Source organism: Chlorocebus sabaeus, chromosome 25 (assembly GCF_047675955.1).
Source record: "Chlorocebus sabaeus isolate Y175 chromosome 25, mChlSab1.0.hap1, whole genome shotgun sequence".
In the NCBI taxonomy this organism is placed as follows: domain Eukaryota; kingdom Metazoa; phylum Chordata; class Mammalia; order Primates; family Cercopithecidae; genus Chlorocebus; species Chlorocebus sabaeus.
This window is the reverse complement of record NC_132928.1, coordinates 11,701,444-11,718,793: the sequence shown is the minus strand read 5'-3', so window position 1 is coordinate 11,718,793 and position 17,350 is coordinate 11,701,444. Positions and strand designations below refer to the sequence as shown.

The window sequence follows — 17,350 nt, the reverse complement described above, 5'->3', positions numbered from 1 at the left end:
TATTAGAACTTCTATTTATATTTATTTTTCTCTCATTTGTATATATATTTCACATTATATTATATTCCCACGATATTACACATGGATAATTTAACACGAATGAATAGACATCTATTGAATACTCTTACTGAAAATAGTTTTACTGATGGGATGGTATCATCAAACTCCTGTTTCACCACATTATTGCCCCAAAATTAGTCTCCTATAAGTGCTGATGGAATTTACTTAATTTTTGAAAGAACATGGTAGGTATAATATGAATAGACTTCTATTATTTAAGGAATAAGAGAGGAAAATACTTATGTGAAGAGCCAGATAGTTTGTCTTGTTTAATCACAATCCTGTGATTAAACAACAATCCTGTGAGGTAGATATCCCCATTTTACAGATTACAAAACAGAATGAGTTGAAAGTGTTTCCTATGCTTCTATTTTCTAGAACAAATTATAGAGAATAGATATAATTTCTTTCTTATTTGGTATAATTCACCAGTGAAACCATCCTGTCCTTTTGGGAAGCTTATTTATTATTGATTCAGTTTTTTAAAATAAAGCTGGGAATGGTGGCACACAACTGTAGTCCCAGCTACTTAGGAGGCTGAGGTGGGAGAATCCCTTGAGCCCAGGAGTTCAAGGCCAGCCTGGGCAACATAGCAAGACACCTTCTCTTAAAAAAATAGTAAAATAAAATTATATATGTATAAATTTATATATATAGAAAATTATATAGAAAGTTTTATATTATACATAAATTTATATATAATTAAAGCATATAATTTGTATATAATATATAAACTTTTATATGATATAATTTATTTTAAATTTTATATAACATTAAATTTTGATATATAAAATATATATTATATAAAATTTTATATATTATGTATATAAATTATATATGTAATGGTTACATATAAAAATTCTCTATGTATAATTTTCTATATGTATTCATTTATTCCTCTCTATATATGTAATTTTATATATATATATAATTTATTCCTATAGGTATATAATCTTATTTTATTATTTTTTATGAGAAGGGGGTCTTGCTATGTATGTATACAAAGGAATATTATGAGGAACTCTGTCACCTATCCTGGAGTGCAGTGGCACAACCATGGCTCACTGCAACCTCAAACTCCCAGACTCAAGCAATCCTCCCACCTCAGCCTCCTGAGTAGCTGGGACTATAGGTGTACACCAAAATACCTAGCCAATTTTTAAACTTTTCGGGAGATGGAGTCTCACTATGTGGCCTAGGCTGGTCTCGAACTCCTGAGCTAAAGCAACCCTCCCGTCTTGGCCTTCTGAAGTACTGGATTATAGGCATGAGTCACTGTGTCTGGCCACAATATTTATCATTTTAACACTCATGGGATTAGAAATGATGCCCCATTTTTCAGTCCTGATATTAGTAATTTGTGTCTTCTCTCTTCTGTCTTAGTTCACCTGGTTAGGAGTTCATCAGTTGTGTTGATGATTGCAAGAGCAGACTTTTGATTTTGTTGAGTTTCTCTATTGTTTTCCTGTTTTTGATTTTATTGATTTCTGCTCTGATTTTATTATTTCTTTGCTTCTGCTTACTTTGTAATTAATTTGCTCTTTTTAATATAGTTTTCTAAGTGGAAGCTTAGATTATTGACTTTAGATTTTTCTTCTTTTCTAGTATATGCATTTAGTGCTATCCATTTTCCTCTAGGCATTGCTTTTGCTGCATCTCACAAATTTGATGGGTTGTATTTTCATTTTTATTTTGTTAAAAATATTTTGTATTTCCCTTGAGACTTTTCCTTTGACCCATGTGTTATTTAGAAGTGCGTTGTTTAATCGCTAAATATTTTGAGATTTTCCAGCAATCTTTCTCTTACAGATTTATAATTTAATTCCATTGTGGTCTGAGAGCAGACGTTGTATGATTTCTATTCTTTTAAATTTGTTAAGGTGTGTTTTCTGGCCCAGGATGTGGTCTATCTTGGTGAAAGTTCAGTGTGAACTCTATAAGAATGTGTATTCTGCTGTTGTTGGATTAAGCTGTCTATAGATGTCAGTTCTATACAGTTGTATGGTAGTACTCTTCAATTATATTCTGCCTGCTGGATCTGCCATTTATGGACAAAGGGGTGTTGAAGTCTCCAACTACAATAATGAATTCATCTGTTTCTCTTTGCAGCTCTATCAATTTTTGCCTCAGATTTTCACACACTATTGCTAGGCACTTTATTACTATGTAATGCCCCTCTTTATCCCTAGTAATTTTCCTTATTCTGAAATCTATTTTGTCTGAAATTAATATAACTATTCCAGCTATATTTTGATTAATGTTAGCATGGTATAACTTTCTGCATCTCTACTTTTACTCTGTGTTTTCACATTTAAAGCGAGTTTCATGTAGACAACATATAGTTGGTTCTTCTTTTTTTATCCCATCTTGTTCTTTTACTGGTGCATTTAAACTATTCACATTTAAAGTGATTATTAATATAGTTGGATCAATACCTACCATATTTGTAACTTGATCTTCCCTTTCTTATTTGTTTTGCTTTTGTCTTCCACTCCTAGTCTTCTCTAGTTTTAGTTAAACATTTAATATGATTTAATTTTCTTTCACTCTTAGCATATCAAAATTTTTCTGTAGTGATTGTTCTAGAGTTTGAAGTATACATTTATGAGTAATCCCAGCCCACTTTCAAATAACACTATACTGCTTCACGGGCAGTGCAGTTACCTTATAACAGATTATTCCCAATTCCTTCCTCCCATTTCTTATAACATTGCTGTCATTCATTTCCCTTATCCACAAGCAATAATCATGAATGACAATGTTGTTATTATTATTTAGAACAAAGGCTGTTATCTTTTAGGTCAACTAATAATAAGAAAAATAAAAGGTATTATTTTTTCTTCATTTATTCTTTCTCTTTATTTCTTCATGTAGAGCTGAATTTCTAATCTATATCATTTGCCTCTCACTGAAAACTTCTTTTAACATTTATTGTAAGGCAGGTCTACTTTTTTGAAAATTAAATGAAATATTATTATACATATAGATTTATAAAAATAAAGCTATTCACAGTTCTGGGTTTCAGTGTTCATCAAGTTGCCAACGTAAAAAATCACTGATGCTTCATGCAGATGTCTAAACTCTATATGCTCAAATTTAAGAGGGATATGAATAATTTACTATTGAAAAAAGTAAAGTTATCATGTGCATTGTTGCAAATACTGTGTTGATTTCTGATTATCTCCAGAATTGTAATTTATAATGAAAAGAAGGCAAGAATATAGATGCTCAGCACCAATGGAAAATGATACTTCATTATGTAAAATTTTATTGCATTTATGCTATCCAAGAAAGATTTCATTCATATTAATTAATTTGCCTTTTATTAAGCATTTTTATCACTCAAATTCTCTTTGCACTTAAAAGCAGTGTCTGTCACAACCCACCATCCTTCATGTCACTTGGGCATGACAAACACAGAGCAACAGATGTGGAGCTTTTCCCTGGGGCTTGAAAAACCCTTAGTTGTAAAAGCAGGTATTTAGGGCTAGAGGCTTTGTTGTACCAGAGTGGAGAACAAGATCTCTAGTGACAGAGACACCCTCATGTCCACATGTTCTTTAGCACATTTATTTTTGCATGTGTTTGTTATATATGGGCCCTCTAAAGAGTTGGACTCAGGACATAGGTCTTTTTCTCTTACGTTTTCTTAAGAAAAAAAAACTCAGCCAAAATTACCTTTATTAACAATAGACCTCCTTTCCAAGAAGAAACATACACCTTTATATAGTCTGATCATTCGTTTAGAGCATTGGTTGTTGATTTAGTTATCTTACCTTTTTAATGACTTTTCCTGTTTTAACATGCATGAAAAGCATCCATTTCAATCAAATTCAATCAAGCATCTCAATCAAATGCTGCTTCTCCAGTTACACAACAAAAAATGATTTCTTTCCTCTTCCTTCTGAACTCCCTTACCATTCATTTGAATCACTTCTGGGGTAATGAACATAGTCTGCCGTCTATGATAGTGATTTGAGTGTATCACCTTTCCATTTCCACTCAATATAGTTAACAAATATTTATTGTGCACCAAACAAAGTACCAACCCCTATGAAGCCAAGGTAAAAAATTTAGATTGTGACTCCTTGAAGACAGGTGGATATGCCTGATGTTTGCATTGCCCAGACTTGCTTGCAGGTGACATTCATACTGTTAAAGACTATGTGCCAGGAAATTCAGTATGCCTGATTTTCAACTGATAAAACTTCAAAAATTTACCTGCTAATTTTGTTTTGAGAGTATAGTAGGAAATTTGAAGTGCAGTTGAAAGACGTCTGTCTAACAATTTAATCTAAATAATAACAATAATGATAATAACATAAAATCATTACGATCTCTGTGGTAATCTTTGAACTTTTTCCTCCTAGGATTTCCAGACTGTATTACCATCATTTGAGCTCTTCTCGAAGTATGGAAAATTATATTCAAAAGCTGGACAGATTGTATAAAGGTATGACTTTTTGCTAAGAAGTACTTCAAAAATTATATTAAATAACACTTAAAAATCAAATGGGGTTGACTTAACTATCAAGCATTTTAAAAACCATGCTATAATAATATTTATATGTAATAAGACTCCATAAATTTCTTTCATTCTAGTGTAATGGTTTTCAACATTTAAAAGATAATGAATTTTACTTTTCAGATATCTTCTCCAAAGTGAGCCAAAAATACACCAAGAAATAGAACATTAAAAATCTAAAATACTCTTTTTTTTTTTTTTTTTTTTTTTTTGAGACAGAGTCTTGCTCTGTCACGCAGGCTAGAGTGCAGTGGCATGATCTTGTCTCACTGCAACCTCCGCCTCCCGGGTTCAAGTGATTCTCCTCCCTCAGCCTCCGTAGTGTCTGGGACTACAGGCAGTGCCACCACACCTGACTAATTTATGTATTTTTAGTAGAGATGAGATTTCACCACGTTGGCCAGGCTGGTCTCGAACTCCTGGCCTCAAGTGATCTGCCCTCCTTGGCCTCCCAAAGTGCCAGATTACAGGCGTGAGCCACCATGCCTGGCCCTTAAATACCCTTTATCTTTAACTAATACAATAAATAGTTTTACACAATACAGTGAAAAAATACTGTTGGTGCCCCAAAGCCAAAATACTTCTCAGTGCTGTGATGATACAGTATCATTTCAAGTATTATACTGAATAATGTACATTATTTGAAGTATGAAGTATCTTACAATACCAAAGAAATAAATACAGAATTCTGATTATCAATGTTTAGAAGATATATAAGAACAAAGATAACCATATAAAACTCAAGAATAAAAAATAAGCTCTCAATGAATACTGTATTCAATTTGTAAGGCATTTTAGAATAGAGCAGTGGTTACAATTGAAGTGTGTCTAATAGGAGGTATTGTGACATTTTCGGCCAAATTTAAAGAATGTACAGGGTGAGGACAGCAAAGATCACTGCAATTGAAGGAAAGGGGCAGAAATGAGAAATCACGCTAGTCAGAATCTCCCAGCTATCCTCTCAGACCAAGAAGCCAGGAGAAAGCACCAGGCTGTTAGAAAGAGCACAGGGTAGATTCAAGGCAACGTTCCTTCAATTTTATGTTATTCTTTCCTCTCTACCCACTGAGTGCTTCAACTTGGAAGTTAATATGTTAAATGCAGATACTAATGTCTTACCTTTTAGCTACTCTGAAGGAATACATGAGGGGAAATATGAAATATTCTGAGCTAATAGAAAATGTATATATAAGACCAATTGGAATTGCCGTTTCAAAGGTTTATAAAGTATCATTACCCATTGGAGCATTTATCTGGTATTTGAGAGCCAGAGTATGAAGTAATGTAAATAAAATGTCTCATATTTGTGTGTAACTTCAGCTTTGAACTCAAAGATATATCAATTCTGTTTATGATGATGAAAGATTGAAAATAACTTGAACACTCATTAACATGTAAGTTAGCTAAATAATAAAACACATATAAGGCAGTACTATGCAGACAGTAAAATGTCATAAATCTTTACCCATTGATTAAAAAAAAAGCCTATAATATATTTCTAGGAAAAGAAGGCTGGATTCAAAATATGCTGTGTAGTCTTATTTCACTTAAATATATATATATGTCTGTGTGTATACATACATATATACATGTGTATATGTATAAAAACACACTTGCACACACTTATATTTAGTATGTCTATGTATACATTTGTATGTTGCAAAAATGTTAATGGTGGTTATCTCTGGGTGGTGAGATTATGAGTACTTTTTGTGGGATACTTCTTTTTATTTCTATTTTTTGATGTTTTAATGCAACCAGATGAAAGCCAAGTATTAAAACAAAACACTCCAGTAGGGACTGTTTGATCTACTCCACCAATTACAAAAACATCTTGACTTTATTCTATTTAATCATAATAATTTAGAGGCAATTATCTTTTTTTCTTGAAGATGAAATAATTACTTGCTAAATTATTTATACAGAAAGACAAAGATGAGTAACAAATGGTGTACATTATTTCTAATTAAAAAGAATGTGCAATGCAAAGACACAAATATGTTAATGGATTTTTTTTAATGTTTGCTAACTCTTCTTTTGGATTTTTAACAATTTTGTGAATTGACAATATTATAAAAACGTCATCTCCTTTTCTTTGATAGGAAATGAATGTCTAGTGTTTAATTTTGGTAAGTGAAGGGCAGCAGCCTTAGCTGAGGCTCTCCTATTAAGATTTAATTTCACCAAATACAACAAAGTGCTTCTGCTCTTTGTAAAAAAAAAAAAAAAAAAAAAAAAAAAAGGCCAAGATGGGGACACTTGCACCAAACTGTTGAATAAAGATGCCATAGTAATTTTTAGAGCTATCTATTTGATTGCTTCAGCTTCAAGGTAGTTCATCACTTCACTATAATTCACCCGACATTGCCTTTTACACCCAATACTACATTTTCCCATCAGTCCGATTAGAAATAGTGATGCCTTTATCAGATTAATCTTTCTTTCTTTTAGCATGTCTGAGTTTAGGATAAACACTGCCTGTACCTAGCTGTTGTCATTAATGCTCTAAGATTTAAACCACTGAAAAATACAGAGAACTAGATCTTCAACACACACACACATGTTAAAATCTACTGTCTGACTAGGATAACATTACTCCTTTTAGAGTCTTTAATTTGTCTTTTTAAATGGTCACTATTTGTAACTTTCAGTAGTTTCCCAAAAGCAGTTTGGTCTAAATCAGAATGTGCCATGTGCTGTCAAGAGTGCTTTGTCATCCTTTTAGCTCCATTTAGTTTTCCAGGCAGAGTCTCTTTAAACATTGTTGTGGAGAAAAATTAGCAAGATAAGGTTAAAGTCATTGGTTGGAATTTTATGAATTGGATAATGTACCCGATTCAGTCTGGCATCAATGTGAGTTTTCCTACATTACAGGCTGCTCAACTTCCTCCAGTTCGTCTTTGCAAAATGGGCTTTGATCCAGGCTGTTTTTCTGCTAAAAAGTGGTTCAATTTTGAGGCCCGATGAGATGAGTTTTAATTAAATTACTTATTAGGTTTGAAAAACAATGTGCTTTTTCTCCTTTTCCATAGGAATTTGGCATATGAACAACTCAGCTAAAACAAATAAATAAATAAAATGAAAAATAAGTATAGTTAGCACCTGGATTGGGAAAGGGGTTAAATGCCATGGTCTTTTTTTTCCAGAGGGAATAAGATCTTAGCAACTGTGTAAGGAAAACAAGTTCTATGAGGGGAGAATAATAATTAAGCATATAAGTTATATGTGTGCCTGTTAGGAGTTAAAATTTTAGTTTAATAAGAAGAATTATTAAATTTTGTCATTCAGTTTGGCATCATGTGAACTTATAACCCTTTTAAGTTTTGGCATAGTGAATTGGCAAAGAGAAAAGAATAAAGGCATCTTCAGTGTCCTTCTCTTGGTTAAACTGTCTTTGATTCACAATGTTATAACCACCCCACCTACCTGTATGAAGATGTTTTGCTGTGGTTTTCCATAATGGAGGCAGATTTGCCAGATATGCCATGTGTCCAGTGACACACATAATCAAGATTGGCTTTTTTGTTTATGGTTTTTGGTTTGTTTGTTTTTGTTTTTTTCAGAGACAGGGCCTCACTCTGTTGCCCAGGGTGGAATGCAGTGGCGTGATCATAGCTCACTGCAACCTCAAACTCCTGGGCTCAAGTGATCCTCCTGCCTCAGCCTCTTGAGTAGCTAGGATTACAGGTACATGCCCCCATGCCCAGCTAATTTTTTAATGTTTTGTAAAACTGGGATCTCGCTATGTTACCCAGACTTGATCGTGATTGTTCAAGAAGATCTGCAGTAGCATAGATGGAGAGCAGAGAACAGGGCTAAAAATGAGTCAAGTCCAGGGCCATGACCTCCTGACATTAACTGAACTAAAGCTAAGAGAGGAAGACTTTAATAGAGAATTTAAGAACTCGTGTTTCTGAAGTTTTTTTTTCTTTTTTTCATTTTACTGTTTTGTTTTCAGAAAACAGAAGATGAAATGTAAAACTGAGATTAAGGTGTGAAGTGAGTGTGAATAGAAGACCCCACTAACTGGAGTCCTGGATTCTTCCACTGCTGATGAATGACCTTGAGTCTCTTAATCGCTCTAGTTTTCTCTCTCTTACGTGTCAGAAGAAGAAACTGAAGCCATCTGCATTTTAAAACTTAACAGTTCTGAAAGGAAAACACAGATGAAACACATATACTTGCTATGATTCAATAAACTATAAAATTTTCTAGCTCTAGTCATGAATTAATTATTGTGTGTATGTATTTGAAATCTCTTAGACATATATTTTCAAACAAATACTTAAACTTGAGTCTTTTACCTCTGAGAATGTCTGTGACAATCACAGCCCTTGGTGACCAACAGTGCCATAAGGTTCCCCTGAAGTACCCATATTCTGACCCCATCACCTGGGTCACAAATGATGAGACCAGTGTTGGGTACCCAAATTAAGGGTGACTAACATGTAAGTTGGATGATGAATGGTTTGAAGTGTAAATTGTGTGAACTAGTTCAGCATAAAAGCTCTGCCCTGAGAAATAATGACTGATTAGACCAATTAGAAACCCCTCAGACTGTTGAACTTGAGGCACACAGACGCAACAGACACAGACTAGTGGGTGTGGGAGCAGAAACACAGGCACTCTGAAATGGAGAAGACATTTGCAAGTCTCTGCTGCCAAGGGAGCAAAAAGAGAATCTGGATGCCAGGGCTGTGTCAGATCCTGCATGGCTCTGAACTATAGTTGGTTTCCAAAAAGCTGGGCTTTTGTGAGGTTTCTGTTTTTTATGCGATGCTTAGATTTTTCCTGGAATCCTTGGAAGTTAACTCAACATTTGAGGTTCCTTTATCCTTTAATCCCATCCCTTGTATATCCTTACAAGAAAACTTCCTGCTAGAGGTAGCTGGAGGGAATCTTTGTTTCTTGTGTCTGAAGAGAATAACACTAAACTTATTGCACGGGATTTTGGGGTTGGATCAAATGATAGCACACAGGGACAGGAAATGTGATTTATTGATCATAAAAGCTTTAATTTAAAATTGCTGGCCAGTGAGATCCAGACTCTGGGAAGTGTTATAGGCCAAATGACCTGTTTCTTCAACAAATAAATTACAAAACTGAGGGGAAAAAAAGGAACCTATTAAAAAGACATTATCTATCAATCACTGTGTGTGTACAGTTTTGAGCTCCTGATTTAAATAAACAAATTGTAAAATAAAAGATCTTTTGAAAAAATTGGAAGTTTGAACACTGATTGGATACTGGTGGTATAAAAGATTATCTTTTTTTTTAGGTGTCATATGGTATTGTTTTGGTTTACAAAGTTATAGAGATAAATGTTGAAATATTTACAGATGCATTGATATGATGGCTGGGATTTAATTTCAAAGTCAAAGAAGTGAGTGGAAATACATATACTTCCCCTCTTACAATGTGGTTATGTCCCAATAACTCCATCGTAAATTGAAAATATCCTAAGTTGAAAATATTGTAAGTTAAAAACACTTAATACAGCTAACTTACCAGACAGCTTAGCTTAGCCTCACCTACCTTAAATATGCTCAGAACACATATATTAGCCTATAGTTGAGCAAAATCATCTAACACAAAGCCTATTTTATAATATTGAACAACCCATGGAATTTATTGAATATTGTACTGAAAGTGAAAAATCAAATAGTTGTATGCATACTCAAAGTATGGTTTCTACTGAATGCATTGTAAACCAAAAAGTATCTGAGACAAGTCTCGTTTTAAAAAAAAAAAACATTTATGAGACAGTCTCATTCTGTCACCCAGGTTGGAGTGCAGTGGTGTGAACTCAGCTCATTGCAACTTCCACCTCCCAGGCTCAAGCAATCCTCCCACCTCAGCCTCCCAAGTAGCTGGGACCACAGGCATGGACCACGATGCCTGGCTAAACTTTTTGTACTTTTGGTAGACACGGGGTTTTACCATGTGGTCCAGGCTGGTCTTGAATGCCTGAACTCAAGCGATCTGCCTGCCTCGGCCTCCCAAAGTACTAGGACAACAGGCATAAGCCACTGAACTCAGCCCTAAGACAAGTCTCAATTAGTTTAGAAGTTTATTTGGCCAAGGTTAAGGACATGCCCTTGACACTGCCCCTGTCAGTACAGGTCCTGACAGCGTGTGCCCAAGGTGGTCAAGCTATACAACTTGGTTTTATACATTTTAAGGAGATGTAAGACATCCATCAATACATGTAAAATGTACATTGGTTCAGTCTGGAAAGGCAGGATGACTCAAACTTGAAACAAGAGGGTAGGGGTGGGAGGATGTGGGGGATGCTTCCAGGTCATAGCTAGAGTCAAAGACCTTCCAGTTGGCAATTGGTTCAAAGAATTTATCTAAAGGCAGTATCTGGGTTAAATAAGTGGACCAAGGTTCTCATTATGCAGATGAAGCCTCCAGGTGGCAGACTTCAGAGAGCATAGATTGTAAATGTTTCTTATCTGACTTAAAAAGGTGTCAGACTCTCAGTAAATTATCTCCTGGATCAGTGAAAATACCTGAAAAAAGGTTCTCTACAGAATGTAGATTTTCCCCATAAGTGATAGCCTTGCAGGGCCGTTTCAAAATATGTCAAAAAATATATTTTAGGATAAAACACCTCAATTTCTTTCAAGGCCTGATATTTGTCATGTGATGCTATACTATATTCAGGCTGAAACTTGGGATCTTATCACTACGAAAAATCTTAAGATCTCTATTTTAATGTTAATGCTGATCAGTGGTGCCTGAATTCCAAAGGGTGGAGGGTATAATGAAGCACCTCCAATTCCCCATGCCCTGCCCCCACCCCCACATCCCATCGTGGCCTGAACTAGTTTTTCAGGTTAACTTTGGAATACCCTTGGCCAAGAGGAGGGCCTCATTCAGATGTTTGGTGGGGGGAGAGAGGTCTTAAAATTGTATTTTTGGTTTACAGCATATTGCTTTTGCACTATCATAAAGTAAAAAAATCATAAGTCAAGCCGTCATAAATAGAGGACCATCTGTAGATATGATGGAAGATTAACCAAGACTTGGTTATTGTTAAAGCCGATGATTGGCTATATGAAGATTTATTATACACTTTTGTGTACTTTTGTAAGGTTTTGGTTGTTTTTAAACTTAGAACAAAATAAGTAATTGGCCATCTTCATTGGATTGTGAAGGCATTTCCTCCCATAGGTTTGTATAAATGGCAACCATGTCCCCTAACTGAACCAGGTATGAATGGCCTTCATTGATTTTGTAGACCTTGACCTTCTCTGTTCTTCCAGAGAAGGTGGTACTCAGGTAAAAACTTCTAAGCATTTTGTTGTTCAGAATATGACTTTGATCTTCTCATGAGACTCAAGTTTTTGAATGCTTAAGGCTCTTTATTGCTAGTGTATGTAAGTAATATCATTGTCCTTAACCACCATCTGCCTCTCCCCCCAGACACACATAAGTTTATGATAACTACAGAGGTGTCCAGATGAGTAAAAACTGCCTTTGCATTAAGGTGAGAGAAGATCAAGATGAAATCTTCTTGGAAAATATAACTGGGGAAAGTAGTTTGTCTCTTTCTCCTGGAAAACTACTAGACTACATCAACTTATATACTTCTTTTCTATATTCTCAGTATGAGCCACTTAAGAAAATTAATGAGACCTTATGTTTGACCAAAACTGGTAATTCCTTGATGTTATTCTCCAAACTTGATTCTGAATGACTACTGACCACCAAAAACACCAAGAGTACCACTGTGGATGTTTAAAGGCATATACCTTAAAAGCCTTCAGAATTAGATGCTTCAGTTCTTCTGAAATCAAAAGTCACATCAGCTTTGCTGTAGTTAATCAGGTAATACCTTTCTTCTCCACTGCTCTCTAATTTCTTTGAGGGCAAATACTGTCTTTCTTGATAAATGCCCTGTACCCAACATCTAACAGAGTACCTGGCATAAAGTGAAATCCATTGAATGTGTTAATGATAAATAAAGAAGTTCAAAAAATCTTTTAATAGAAGCTATAAACTAGCAGATAAGCAAAGTCATTCTCATAAAACACCATTTGTCATTTGAATGCATGCATCGTGGCCTGTTATTTTTAACTAGTCTCACTAATTTATAGTTATACATGATGTAGATCTAGATTGTGATATACACTAAGTGGGTTGATCCTGAGATCAATCTATGATTGCTGCTTGGGTAAAGTGTTCCTTTTGGGAAATAAATAATCTTTCATATCTGTAATCTTTAGTATAATTGGTTATTTATGCAATGTATTGTTGTGGTCGTCAACTCAAGATTGTAGTCTCATCTGGGGACGTTATGAATCTTGTTATTTTATCCCCATTTTTGCTCTGTTTTTTCACATTTATGGCCTACCTGTTACAGCCGCACGGTATCCATTTTCTGTGCTAAATTCATCTTTAATTTATTATTTTTTTTAACCTCAGCTTTTCTTTTAACTTTGCCCTGATTTTCTCTTCCATTTTATTTTCACCTCCATTTTAGGAACAATAATTTACTAAATTATATGAACCTATTTGAGGTAATGATAATGCCTGGGAAGGGTCAGTATTGCTGGATCAGAATTCACTTTTTCCAAGTTACAGATTTTAAAAAACCAATGTGCAAAGCATTAGGATAAATTTTTATTGAAAACTGAGTGAATGACTGAACAAGTCACTGGGGAATGCTGTTTAGGTTGCTCTATTTTCCATGGATTAAATTAAATTCTACTTAGCTAATGTCTCTGAGCTTATTTAAAACTACAACTCATCACATCTTTTGTGTTACATCTTCAGCTACCTTGCAGTGTTTACTACTGCCAATGAAAAATTTCAAATGAGAGTAATGGCGTTAATTTGGACTGACATGGGAAAAGTTATTTAGTGTGCCCTAGAAAGAGTGAAGAGTGCACCATGACAAGCACATACATGTTCATGACTCTCATTTTGTAATTCAAAGCTTTTTCCTGTGGGAATGGAGTGAAATTCAACTTGATCTGGGGCTTGGACTTTGCCTTCTCCTTTTGAGGCTCAGTGTCCCCAGCAGGCTCCCTCACAGGGCACAGTAGGGGACTGCTAAGCACTCTTCCATTTCTAAATATTTCAACTCATTAATGCGGGAATCACCTTGCTGCTGGTACTGGCAGGTACAGTCACTTACCAGTACATTGAGTTGAGTTTATAGTTCTCAGCTTCATAGTCATGATCATGTGATGCAGTGAGGCAGTTCATTAGCACACTGTGACTTTAAGCAATCCTTGCCACAAAGTGACATGTCTGTTCGTTAAAGAATCCTTATATTAAGAAATGACAAAACTGTACATACTGGTCAGAATAAATCACTTAAGCAGGTAAAGGGGAAACATAAAGTGTGTGTTTCCTGTTAAGTTGAAAAGTTAATTTGCTGCTTTGTAGGGGGATTGTAAGACCATACAAATTGCAAGTGAAGCCTAATCTCTATGAAATCAAATAATGATTATTTACTAGGCTTGAGTTGTTCCATAGTTAGCCTATAATCCAGCTTGAAATTAGTCTGTGCTGTTTAATGTATTTTTAAGGCATTTATATTTCGTTCCAAACTACCTAAGAGAAATTAGTTGTCATACCTCTCCCAATGTGGAAATAATGCATTTGAATAAAGGAAACCTGAAAACTAAGTTAAAAATAAAAACAAAAAGACTAGTTCTTTATTCTTATTCACTATTGTAAACTATTTACATCACTGAACAGGAGAAGGGAACACACACAAAATCATTTTGTCATTTTTGAAGCCTGGGTAATTTGCTCATTAACTTCTCAACAAGGATTCAACTTAGAATCTTTCATATGTGAACTTACTGTATTAAAAGTAATATGAACAGATATTTTTTTTAGTAAATAGAAGATGAAATCACTAGAATCTGAAGAGTAATTAAAAGTGAAAAAATGGTTACTTAATGTGTGCGCGCGCGCGTGTGTGTGTGTGTGTGTGTGTGTGTGTGTGTATTTAAGTTGCTGTCTACCTAAAAGTTCAGTAAATAGGATGGGAGGCAGAAATAGTTCAGGCAAATTTCTTAGAGGAGGCAAACATTAAGTGCTTAATAGTAGTTAGGATCTTGAGTTGATTGAATTGAAAATATGAGTGAGAGAGGTTATCTGACAAAAAAATTACATAAGCAAAAGCACAGAAATAAAAAATGATCAAGATGTGTGCATAAGGGAATTTTTTAAAGTCTTAATTGGACACTTAGCAAAAAATTAGATTAAAGTAGTTTGACTTGAAGTAAGCTTCAGGGGAACTAAGCTAGAACAAATAGTTGATATCAAAGTAAATCAGCTTTACAAACTTAGTTTTTCATTTACTCATTTACTCAATGGCCTTGAAATATGCAAATATTTTGAAATATTTATAATACTAAAAATGTTTCCATTTTAATTTTTCCCATTGTAGAGACACAAACATAATATATCCACAGAGAAAACAACACTTCCAGAGATAGCACTTTTGTTTCAAAATATTATCCTTCTATCATATGGATAAGACCATACTTCTCCTACACAGTATTAGGCCGTAATAGAGATTAGAGAGTAAGGAGGCCTAGTTGGGGCCCTTCTATCTTTAGGATATATTCTCATGCATGTTAATAGCGTGAATATTTAAAGACCTAAAGATCTACTTAAGAGAAAGAAGAAAATCAGTGAGGATTTGTTTGCTTCTAAGTAGTTCAGAGAGACTTTGGTCAGAAGTATCAGGACATGGCAATGAAAGTGATACCCGAAGGTCCAAACAGATAACTATAATGAGTGGATTTTTCCCTCTTTTCTGTTTCCTGCTACAAAGGAATAGATTTCACTGAAATGATCTTCCTACCAAAAACAACCAGAAAAACTATATAAGACCACCTGTTAAAATACATAGAAGAGCTAACAATGCTGTCACACCTTGAGGCCCAAGAAACTAAAAAGAAGTCACAAATGCCTATCAGGCTCCTCTGCTCTTCCTCTTGAGGCATTTCTGTTTTTTGAAACACTGCAGAATTAAGAAACCAAGAATCCAAGTGGCGGTTAAGAGGCTGAAAAGCAGAGCCAATCTTCTGTAGTGTTACGGGGCTACAGAGACATCAATCGGAGTTCAAGGGCTTATGTAGGAGGTAGAATCATAAAGTAAAATGCAACAACAGATAATAGCTAACTACATCACCACAACACTCAATAACATGGAAAAGTCTTATAAATATAATGTATATAATAAAATGTAAATATAAAAGCTACTGGATGCAAAACACACATGTGGACAACGATTCCATTTATTTAAAGTTAAAAATAGGGACAGCTAATCTTTGGCAATTTGGCTTGAGGCCATAGTGACTTCAAGAAAACACAAAAGATCTCCTAGGGCAGGGGGTGTGCAGGGCTCTATTTCTTGATCAAGTTTCTGGATACATTTATGTGCCATTTTTGAGAATACGAGGTGTTGTATTTTTCATGAATTATGCACCTTTGTGTACAAGGCATGATTTACTTCATTTATAAAGTGATGAAATCAGAAGTGTAAAAGGAGTGGGACAAACAAACCCCAAACCCTGGAGAGAACACCCATACTTTCCCCAGATGAGGAAATTGAGGCAGGATAAGTAACTCCACCGATGCCAAAAGGTAAATAGTAAAACTGGGCTCAGAAGATTGGACAAGGTCTAGTACAAGCCTTGAGCTCAGGTAGGCCCTTGGTTGTTGCAGTAGAATATCGCTTCTGACCTGATTAGTGTTAATATGACTCCAAGGGCTGTGCTGTGTCCTTGGCATGAGATGGCATTCTGGAAAACAGGAGTATGCCAATTTACTCCTTCCTTTTAGTGAATAATTTCATCTTTGGCTAGGATCAGGATGGTGATGGTGATCCCTTTTGCTGTGCTTTTTAAGGTCCAGCGATGTCAACACATTTCTTTGCACCATTGTTATGAAGAAGGTGATTTTTTTTGTTGTTACTGTTGTAGTATATGCAATTCACAGCATTACATTCGTTCGATTCTTATAAGGCTGAGTAAAAGAAGGAGAGCAAGAAAGGGAACATTAACTATTACTTTGGGATGAAAGCAACAGTTATTTCAAATAGTATGTGATTTTGTATAAGTAAATGTGTGTGTATGCACACATACTATAAATGTAAAGTGTAATTAAAACCCTTGAAATAACCCAGAAGATAGTACACAGAGAAATTCTGTGTGCCCACATCTTAACTACTATACTCTCTTAAGCCACTGACTTATTATACCAAAATATTCTCCCCTTTAAGATAAAATAAGTAGAAAAAAAGAGAGCAACTCAGCATCAAGATGAGAAAAAAGTGAGAATAACATATTGGGAACAGAAACTGCAGTCTAGTGCCTCCCCACCTTCATTACCATCCTTCCAGATAAATCTCCTTGCTCCTCTTGAGCTGGCAAATAAAAAAATCAACCCACAAGATATATGTGTGTGCTTCTCCTGATGAGCATCACCATCCATCTATAGCACGTCCCACATGCCAGTGTGAAGATGGGCTAGAGGGAGAATTAAAGACTTCAGAAAGTCCACAGCATAATCAAGAAGCCTTTTTTTCTTCTGACTACACAGCTTTCATCTCTGTCTTGTGTGATTTTCTCCCCATCTCTTTTACTTTGTGGCAAAGATGCTGATTGCTGATGGGACAATAACGGATCATATACCTAACCTTCCAGGGAAACCAATTGGTTTCAAATCTATGGCACAAATACTAGTGATAAGTTTCATTTTGGCAAGGACCATTAGTTCAAGTATATC

The 17,350-nt window shown here is 35.0% G+C and overlaps 1 protein-coding gene across 1 annotated transcript in view; it reads left to right on the top strand.

Moving 5' to 3' along the window:
* SPATA17 (spermatogenesis associated 17) overlaps positions 1–12,875 on the top strand; it is a 239,005-nt gene extending 226,130 nt beyond the window's left edge. Inside the window, exons 10-11 of the mRNA XM_007988425.3 lie at positions 4,431–4,513; positions 8,544–12,875. Of these exons, the coding sequence (XP_007986616.3) occupies positions 4,431–4,511 (81 nt within the window). The 3' untranslated portion in view covers positions 4,512–4,513; positions 8,544–12,875. The remainder of the gene's footprint in view (positions 1–4,430; positions 4,514–8,543) is intronic.
* Positions 12,876–17,350: the final 4,475 nt, after the last annotated feature.